Raw genomic sequence first — 10,282 nt, 5'->3', positions numbered from 1 at the left:
GAAAAAAAACAGCTCGTCTTTTAATTTAATCTTTTGTGTTTTAAGACGAAAATCATCATTTTTCAATAGGCTACACGTTCCTGAAAAGAAAATCTAATGACCAAAAGATACACGGACCCTTGTTTGATGAGGACGTAGTCATATGTAGCCTATTATTATAAGTTCTGTCTGAAAGGGTGATCAACAGTCTGTTTGCAGTGCACTTTGTAAAAATGAACGTCAGTGAATCAGTCCAGTTCATTTGTTTCATAAAATTGTTTAATACTTGAAACCATCATTGTATGACGTTTGATCCATGGCGAACGAAACATAGCTGTGAAATTTGTTTCACACTAAAACAATTAAAATTGTCATTATTAGTTGTTTATTGTTAGTAAATCATGTGTAACTAGAAAGTAGACTAGGCTATACCACATATTCTTTAAAAATGCCAAATCATAAGCCAGAGTAGTGATTATATGTATATTGTGACTTTCACATTTATTCACATTACTTTCACTTGGACCTAATCCGTTAATTCTGTTGTATGTGTGTGTGTGGCTGGCATGTCCCTGGTTTCTTTACGGAAGTTCCATCCACAATTGATTTTGACATGTTTTCACCACATGATGTCGCTACCACTGTGGATACTGCACTTATTCAATCTCGACTACTTGAGAAATGTTAAGTGTCCCCAGTGCTCCCTGAAAAATATTTGCAATTCCCTCCTCATTAAAGTTAAGTGTAGAATGTCCACTTTCAGAATGGTATTTTAGTGTAATAATGTGTGGTGTAGTGTAAATAATGTATCACATTTAATTAATTCACTTTCGTATACTGTCGCGTAAAAACAAATTAAGAGGAATTAAAAGAAAACATTTCCATCTGAAACGTAGAGGTTTAATAAAAATGTAATACTTCAGTAAAGAACAAATAGGCTACGTTAAGTACACTGATTGTTTCCGGTAGTTCAAGCCACGGACCAAAAAAAATAAATAAACTGTTTTTAATGGTTACTACACCTTGCCAAAAGGACAGCAGTTGAAAATTAGCCTGATGCTCTCTCTCTCTCTCTCTCTCTCTCTCTCTCTCTCTCTCTCTCTCTCGCTCCCTTTCTCTCTCTCTCACCCTCCCTCCCTCTGAATATCTGTATCATGTTTAGTGTCCTACATATTTGATTCATGTTCAGAGTTTGAACCACTGGTTTAGTCAATGAAAGTATAGCAGTGACATAACAAAAGAGCTAAAAGACAAAGATGCACAGAAAAAAAGAAAAACTATACATTCTGAATTTTGGTATATTTGTGAGTTGCTTGTGTTTGTGCTGCTTTGTATGTACTTTGTAGTAATGTGAGCATAGGCTATGTATTAAGTTTTGTTTTTTAAGGTTAAAAGTATGTATATGTCTTATTGAGACTTAACTGTTGAGCGTCATGTATTTTAAAAGCCCATCTAGTCATGGGAACTGCAAGCTAGATTAGGCAAGACATGCTGTAGTATGTAGCACTTGTCCCTACACAAATAAACATTAAATAAAATAAACATAATGTGTCATCATTTGAAAACGTTTGGTGATTCAGACAAACTGAGTGGATAGCCCATCCATAGCTAAAACACTCATTATCAAAACCATTAGATGATGCATATTTCTCTGAATGCTTCCCAGCGTTTTTAGTCTGATTTCTAACACATGAGGAGGATATCTGTAACACAGGATTGTTGTAACATAATGAAATACATGCTCGAAACAAATGTTACCAACAAGCTCAATTCTCCCAAATGTAAATAAAGGCCATCTGCTCTGATATGTAAACAGCTGACTGGGGGCGTCCCGTGTTTAAGTCCCGCCCCCGGACCACCACTCTGCGCTCCTATTGGTCAACGGTGACAGCCCTGAAAGTTACGGTTGGTCCGTCACCTCCCACTGGACGTCGCGACCCGCCCACCGGAGAGAGAGACAAAAACAAATCGGCATCCCTCACACAGAGGTATATAAACTGGAGCCCCCAAACTACATTTAGATAGAATATATCTATTCAGGGACACCGACACCACCGAGGGAGAGATGGTTTCTCCGGTTACCGTGGTGAGTATCCGCTCCAGGTCAGCGGTGACATTTTCCTTCATGAAACAGGAATAACAGCGGCTGCTAGTTTAGCTAAACGCTTCCCGAAAACAACACGGTCCATCACTATTACGAATGCCTCCGTCATTTAATGGTCATTGTCGACAGCCTCGAGTTACTAATTAAGCGTTTAACTTCTTTTTTTAGTTGCGTAATTATTCATAGCATAGCATAGCCATGCTGTTGAGGTGATAATGTAATTACCAGTGAACAGGACTGTGTGTTAGCTAAATTGAACATGTTTTAAAGGACACCCACGCTGTTAACAGGCTGTTCTTTAAAACTGAGCATCTGTATGTCTGACAACTTTTCTGCTCAGTGTGTTTTCTCGTCATTGCACATTATAGCAGCGACTGTTCACGCTTTTTCCTTTCTCCATATTCAACAATACAGAAGGATGTTTCTACACATTTCCAAAAGCAGACCCCCGACTAAAAAAAAAAGCTGTCATGTGACGACCTTTTTGTGTGTGTTTTTTCTTCCTAGTACCCCTCTAGTAACGCATGCGCAGGCTTTCTTTTAGTGTCCTGTACTGTAGCTTTAGCTTTACATAGTCTCTTTCGTTTAGCCTGTCTGTTAACTCTATCATAGACTTAAGTGCCACTGAAGGAAATCGGCCAATTTGACAGCAACATAATCATTTAACTTGCCCCAGCATCCTCAGTGGTTTCCATCCTGGGGTTCGGGACCCCTGCAAGGGGTCGCTGGATTCATTAAAGGGGCCATGAGATGATAGGACAGGATAGGATACAGAAGTTTTTTTTTTAATTTTGTAAAGCTTTCTTGTAGTTTCTGCTTTGTTACTTGTGGGTTTCTGTATTTTTACTTCCTCAAGCCTCTACAAGCTATGCAAATAAAACAAAATAAGTCAGCTTTCTAGAGCTGCAAGGTTAGTTGACAGAAGACTAATCAGCAACTATCTTAATAGTATAAAATAATCCTTTTAGTCATTTTATAAGTACAAATGAAAAAAAACTGGTTTCAGTCTTTCAAATGTGACGATTTCTTGCTTTCTTTGAGGAACATGAAAATGAACTGAATATCTTTGGGTTTTGGACAGTTAGTCACAAAACTAGACATTTGAAGATATAACTTTGAACCACGGGGAAGTTCAAAAAATAGTTTCCATATATGGACAAGATGAAGATTAACCAATGAATCAAGACAAGGGCTCACAGGTCAAAAAGGTTGGGAACTACTGCTCTTATTTTTTCCAAGATGCTATGAAATGTTACCCCTTTTGCAGGGACCATGAAGCAACTTGTGCTGTAACTTAGCTTCAGTAAATCATGATGAGGAGGCTGTGTCGTGTGGAGGAATGCTTGCCATACAGACTGGTTGCTGTAGTGATGATAATGATGATGATGCTATGTAGGTTATTGAGTTTTCATTAAGATACTAACTTATTCTAAGCCGTGGCGCCAGGTAACAGTGAAAGTGAAATGTAGAGGCATGTGCTGTCAGAGATGAAGACATATATGTATAGATAGAAGGGAAAATATTCTTCTCCACAATACAGTTTTAAAGAATAAAGCAGGCAAGCAGCTTCAAGGATTTTAATGTCATTAAAACATCAAATCCACTGTAGAAAGAAAAAATCAACCCACGTGTTCTTTTTCATTTATATACTTCTTTTAAAAATGCAACTATATTAATACCTACTTTTTATATGTTGCTCTAAATGAGATTTTGATAAACACCACCATGCTCCATGCCATCTGGTGAGCAGACTGGTTCAGCATTTCAAGGAATTTATTACCCTTTTGTCCTCTACAGATGATGTAGAATCAAGTACTCAGAGCACATGCAGTCTCACACCAGCACATACTGGCCTTAACTAATGTGGACTGAATCTTTTGGCAGGTGTCTGCTGCAGCCCAGAGACACAGCAGCAGCATCACGTTCCTCTCTGGTTTTATTGATATGACCGTGGAGACATCTGACAATTGCTCCACTGAGTATTACCAAATCATTTACTTCAGAAAAGATAAGCGTTTATAAATAGTAAAGCATAGGCCATGTCACAAAGGGTATTTATTTGTATGGAAGAACCTTTGCGCGTAGTGTACCTATCCATGTAGTCAAGGCAGCTGTAAGATGGAAGGAAACAGTGTTGTGTGATGCTGCATAGAAATAACATTGTGAGTCATGACTCACATGCCAGCAGAGCCTGCTAGGACCATACTTATGTTACAGTTCACCTCAGCCAAACGCATGCATTTACAGGTCTTTAATATGTTTCTGTGTATCATGTTCCTGACACTTGACTAGCATATGGCCCAGAGTGGTTGAATAGACACCATCCTGATTAGATGTTATTTACTGCTTCAATGTGGAGCTTTTGTTGGTCTGTGGGTGCTGCAGAAGGATAGTGCACACAAGGTTATTTTGGAAAAGGGAGCCACTCCATCCTGCTATTCATTCCCACAACAAAAAAACAGACTTTACTGTTGGTTAGTGACCACGCAGTCAATCATTAACTATATTATTCTTTAACAGGGGGCATGTGAAGCAGGTGTTTACAGTCAGTCAGCTGTGTCACGGCACAGCAAACAGCCTTTATTTATAATGCGATCATGCAGACCATCGCGTTATAACATAATGATTCATTTCGTTTGCCTCCCAAACGAGGCAGTGTGTTCTGTTCTTTTATGCTGGTGACAGCTGACTGTCACACAGGCAACATAGTCACTAATATCCCTTTCAGTGTCCCTGCAGACAAACTGACGCCTCAATCAATGTGAGTGGAGTTGGTTACAGATGGGACAATACAGCGCCGCAAAACCTCGACAAGAAGCACAAGAAACAAGACATTAAACAGGAGATATGAAAACATTACACCCACTGTAGACCAGTTTAAGAATTCCAGCAGGCAATTAGGCCTTCGTGATGGAACAGCTTTCAGCTTAATCAAATGTGGAGCCATGTATTAGAGAAGAACAATATCATCATAAAGTACAGTGATAATTAAACCAGATTGACACACATGGCCCATTTATAATTTGAATACTGTTAGACATATAAGGAAAGCAGTCAGATAAACATTTGTTTGAAGGTTTGAAAGCTTTCTATAGCTTTTCTATATAGGTCCTCAGAGCTGTTTTAAGTCTTGTCTTTCTCCTAACACAGCTGTGTTCTCATTGTGTAGGTATCCTAAGTTTACACGAAAAACAATGGAAGGGGAAACAATAAAGCATGGCTCAAACACAGCATGAATAGGACCAAAGGTTATGGGAATCTCTGACTTCCTCCCACCTTCCTCCCTGTAATCTGTATTCCAACACTGCAGACCCATCAGCAGACACTGATACTGATGAATTGATTATTTATCGTATATTTCATTCTGCCTTTGCTCGCAGATATCAGTCAAAGCAAGTGTAATGACAGTGCTTGAAACAGTCACTTAGAAATATGTTGTTTTCCTGTGTCCTCTGCTTGCATTAAGTAGCCACCCATGGCAGGATAAACAGACTTTTGATATTGGCTAGTCTGGGAATACAGCCAGGTTAGTCTATATCTGCTTGGCACACATTTCGTCTTCATGGAGCAGTAGACTGCCCATACTGTCACACACATACACATGCACACACACTAGACTGTCTTTAATCTTAATGTATGTCTCCAGTTCCAGTTGCATTATGATGGCCAGGCAAAGTGCATAATGGAGAGAATACACCTTGGTATAGTTTTGCCTCACTGGAAAAATTCCTCTGCATAGCTATAATATACCAGCTTATTTTGATACTGATGGTGATAGTGCCAAACCTGTTATGTAGCTCACACTTGTATAAGATCAATGAGAAAATGAAATAAACATACATACACAAACACAGGAAAAGAAAGCCATTGTAACAGTTATCAAACAGTGAAGCCCATAACAATAAAGCTGTGTTAGACGTCACCCTTTACATAAAGAATTTACAGTAGTTCAAAGTAAACAAACTTAGTACACTGAACAATAAATAGGTACAGAATAACAGCAGTAATAATAATAATAATAATATCAAATACTAACTGACGGTACAGAAACAGGAAAACACAGCAAGTTAAGGGCTAGTTGAAAGCTATCTGATATAGTTGTACATGATATTCCACAGTTTGGCAGCAGAGCTGAAAATGAAATGTCCAATTTTCTTAGGATTCTGGTTTTGAACGTCGTCCAAAACAGCAATAGAGGAACTATGTGAATGTGGAGCCTCTTAAAACAACAGGGCAGCCAGTTGTTTAGAATTGTGTATATATAATCACACTAGCTAAATGATACAGAACCAGTGTAGTTCAGCTAAAACTGGACTGACTTTTTAGATTTGGTCAGGAGGAGCCTTAGCAGAAGCATTTTGAGAATATGGCAAATAACAATGTACATACTTGTAGTCTGCTTGAGACAATTAAATATGAATTAGCTTCAAGTAATGCTTATAGTCACTAATTGGAGGCATTTATCACAGTAGATAACAGCTGGTAGGGTTGTTTTTGCATGTTTGTGTGATAGTCAAATTAAGCACACCAGGGTAGGTGTGGGGTCACTGAAACATCGTGCTTGCTCCTATAATGTAATTTGGTCGGTTGTTCTATTGAGCAGTTGTGCAATAAAGGGGCCTCCCCTTCCTCCCCTCCTCTAAGAAGCATAAAGTGTATGAACTAGAGTGACCCCTCATTCTTTTCTCACCTCTCTTCTCTCCCCCCTACTCACTTGCCCACTCCTAAAACCAGCTGTCATTTGATACTCCCCCTCTTATAAAGCTACACATCCTCCCGCTTCCCTTCCCCTGCCCTACTTACTTATTCTTTCGTGACCAGTGCAGTCGCAGCATCGCTTTGGTTTGCATCACTTTATGTTTCCACAGAATGTTTATGGAGAGAGATGCAAAACAGCCTCCGGTAAACAGTCCCAGCCCCCACTCCCCTCTCTCAACCCTTTCCCTGCTGCACTGCACCCCCTTTGTCTTCCTCCCATCCACATCTCCCTCTGATCCTCCTTATCTATCCTCCAGTGATCTAAGCTCGAGTGAACCCTCACTTACTTCATTCCCCCCCAAACTCAACTTTGCTCTCCTTCCCTGATTTTTCAAGACTTTTGACTCTCAGAAGCACAGGTGGACGGTCATTCCAGAGGTGTTATGAAATCTCTTTCTAGCTCTTGTTTTTACGTGACCCTGTTGGGCCTCATCTGTTTAAATAGAAAGAGATACGACCAGTGACACAGTTGGGAGGAAGAAATGGGAGACTTGAATATGCTACACAGTTCTCAAGAACATGAGATGCGGAAAAGATAGTAGGCGAGTAGAGGATAAAAGTGTGATGGGAAGTGAGCCAAAAAAAGAAGAAAAGAAAAGGTTACAAGGAGTCAGAGGAGTGTGGGAGCTTTGTGAATTTCCCCTTCTGCTCGCTGTCTCTGCTGAGTTTCGCCTCAGCCACAAAACACGTGCATGTCTGACATTGTGATGTAAACTAGTGACAACACAGAGGAAGCCAAAGGTTATTCCAGTCCTCACCCAAAATGCTCTTCCAAATAAGAAGTGATTTACTTTAAAGTGCTGACTGTTTTTAGATTATTGCTCCCTGTGTTATATTTCATGGACTCTGCTATGAGATAATGGCTTTTCTAATAAATGTAGTTTAAGGCAGAGTGACCATTGTGTCTGACTCAGTGAATAAAATCACCTTATGTAAGGGCAACCAGCTAGCTATGACTCTATTATTAATGTAAATATTTAATCTGCTTTTCAGGTCAAGAGCGAAGGCCCCAAGCTGGTGCCATTCTTCAAGGCGACCTGTGTGTACTTTGTCCTGTGGCTGCCCACTTCGAGTCCATCCTGGTTTAGTGCACTCATCAAATGTCTGCCCATCTTCTGCCTCTGGGTGTTCTTACTGGCCCACGGCTTCAGCTTCTTAGGTGCTCACTCCAGCGCACGCAAAATCTTGGCCGGCCTCATCTTCTCTGCTCTGGGCGATGCCTTTCTTATCTGGCAGGAACAAGGCTACTTCGTCCACGGTGAGGAGAAAGTTTACACTCTGATTGTCACATCTGCAGCACTATCCTCTTTTGTATGGATTTTACATCTTAAAGGACAATTCAGTATATAATTTTTTTGTTGTTGTAATTTTGGCCATCGTTAGTTAAAGCAGGTGTAGTCAGGTGGTCTAATGACACTTTTTAAACAGACTCCCAGGTTAGCTGTGAAACAAGGGATCATTACTGCCTTTTTGGAACACTCACTTTCAATTTTACCAAAAGTTAATTTGCAAGGCAGCAAATCTGACTTAACTGTTGGCTTGTTTCCAAGTTATTTGATCTTCTGACTACTCGTGTTGTGACTTGTTGCTGTTGTTGCAATATCCCAGGTCTTAGAAATAACTTTGGTGAGTACAAAGGTATTATACCCAACTGAAACAATAGCCAAAACAAAAAATATAAGGCCTTCAGTGGGTTGTGATGAACATGAATTATCCCATAATGACGTAGGAGCTGCTTATCTCTTCATCTCGTATCATGCTTTAACTGATCATTTTTTAAATGAGATTTTATGATACATTGGATAAATAGATACTCTTTTGTTGGATCATATCTAAACTTTGTGAACTATTTATACACTATTTCACAGGCCTTCTGATGTTTGCCATCACCCACATCCTCTACTCGTCTGCCTTTGGGATGAAGCCCATTAACATGCGTGCTGGCCTGGTGATCACTGCTGTGTCTAGTCTGAGCTACATGCTGCTGTATCCCTATCTGTCCGGCCCCTTCACCTACTTGGTGGCTGTCTACATAGCTCTGATCGGCTTCATGGGCTGGAGGGCCATTGCAGGCCTGCAGCTGACCAACGACCTGTGGACCTGGACCAAGCTGTCAGCCTGCTTGGGCGCCATGCTCTTCATGGTCTCCGACCTCACCATCGCCGTCAACAAGTTCTGCTTCCCTGTGCCCCATTCACGCGCCATCATCATGGCCACCTACTACGCTGCACAGATGCTGATAGCACTTTCGGCCGTTGAGTGCCAGGATGTGGAGGTGGCCAGGAAGAGAACATGAGGAACCGCTGTCTCCAAAGCAACCTGCCACGAGTCTGGGAAGGTGGCAGCCGCTCCCCCTTCGGCCCTGAGTGATTATGGACATATCTCACTGCCAGATCCCCAACCCTCAGCCCTCATCTCAGTGTGGCGCCCCCACACCGTTGTTACCATGGCGACTGCTCCACCACAGCCTTCCCATGGTTGTCACCCTACTACCCCACTAGTATGGTAGTCTAACACCTGTCTTCTTACCATGAAGGCATGATAGTATTCCTCAGCCTCTTCCGACAACGGTCCTACCTGCCTCTTTTAATCCTAGAACGGCTGTCTCTTAACCTAGTTACCATGGAGACAAGTGTTGTAATATTAACCTGCTATCTAGAGTATTACTTTACTTTTAACTGTTATGATTTAACTTAAGGGGAGCATGTCACTGGGGACCTTCGAAGAGTGTGTGTGGAAGAGTGATTGTGTGCGCATTGTGTGTTTGATTAACACTCTTACCTCTCTTTCCACACAGTCCCATCACACACAGTCACCACACTGACTCCCAACACACACACGTCGACTTCACGTGGTCCAATAATGCAATTTAACATTTGTAAGCTTTCACAACTGTTTTACTGCCTTGTTAATAAGAGAGAGTTTCTCTCTTTTTTACCAACTTGCCCACCTTTGGCTTTTCACTCTGTTGCCCTGTGTTCCTGTGAATTAAGGGTGCTATTTTTAAAGCCAGGAGCATATTCACACCTGTTTTATTATCTGCTGTCCTTCTCATTTCATTCACAGCAACCACTACGCTTTTGTTCACTTTGCTATTTAGCATCCTCTACAAATCCACACCTAGTCTCTGCAGATTAATTCTTTTTTTTTTCTATTAGGATGTCCTAACTAGATGCACAGCGAAAGAATGACAGGAAGACAGAGACAAAAAATAAGGCAATGAAATAGAAAGTCAAGGAGGGAAAGTGGCATGACTACAGCAACCACTGTGAAGCTTTACTACGTTACAGGAGGTGAAGGTTGTCTGTGGAAGATAGATTATTCTTCCTGCTGAGATTTGTTGACCTGCTGTCACAGAGAGAACACAGAAGATCTTGCAGTCATAGCAGACCTCTGTACACATAATAACATGCTGTACAGTGCACCTGCTACTCCTTTTTG

At 40.8% G+C, this 10,282-nt stretch overlaps 1 protein-coding gene across 1 annotated transcript; it reads left to right on the top strand.

The window, feature by feature from the left end:
- The first annotated feature begins 1,984 nt into the window (after nt 1-1,984).
- Nucleotides 1,985-10,030, top strand: tmem86a (transmembrane protein 86A). The gene is made up of 3 exons (XM_053319499.1): nt 1,985-2,065; nt 7,835-8,099; nt 8,710-10,030. Exons 1-3 carry the CDS (start codon nt 2,045-2,047, stop codon nt 9,135-9,137), a joined length of 714 nt encoding a protein of 237 aa, XP_053175474.1. The 5' UTR covers nt 1,985-2,044; the 3' UTR covers nt 9,138-10,030.
- The last annotated feature ends 252 nt before the right edge of the window (nt 10,031-10,282 follow it).

Source organism: Scomber japonicus, chromosome 5, assembly GCF_027409825.1.
Source record: "Scomber japonicus isolate fScoJap1 chromosome 5, fScoJap1.pri, whole genome shotgun sequence".
NCBI lineage: Eukaryota > Metazoa > Chordata > Actinopteri > Scombriformes > Scombridae > Scomber > Scomber japonicus.
The sequence above is the reverse complement of the archived record's forward strand: the minus strand, read 5'-3'. Positions and strand labels throughout refer to the sequence as shown.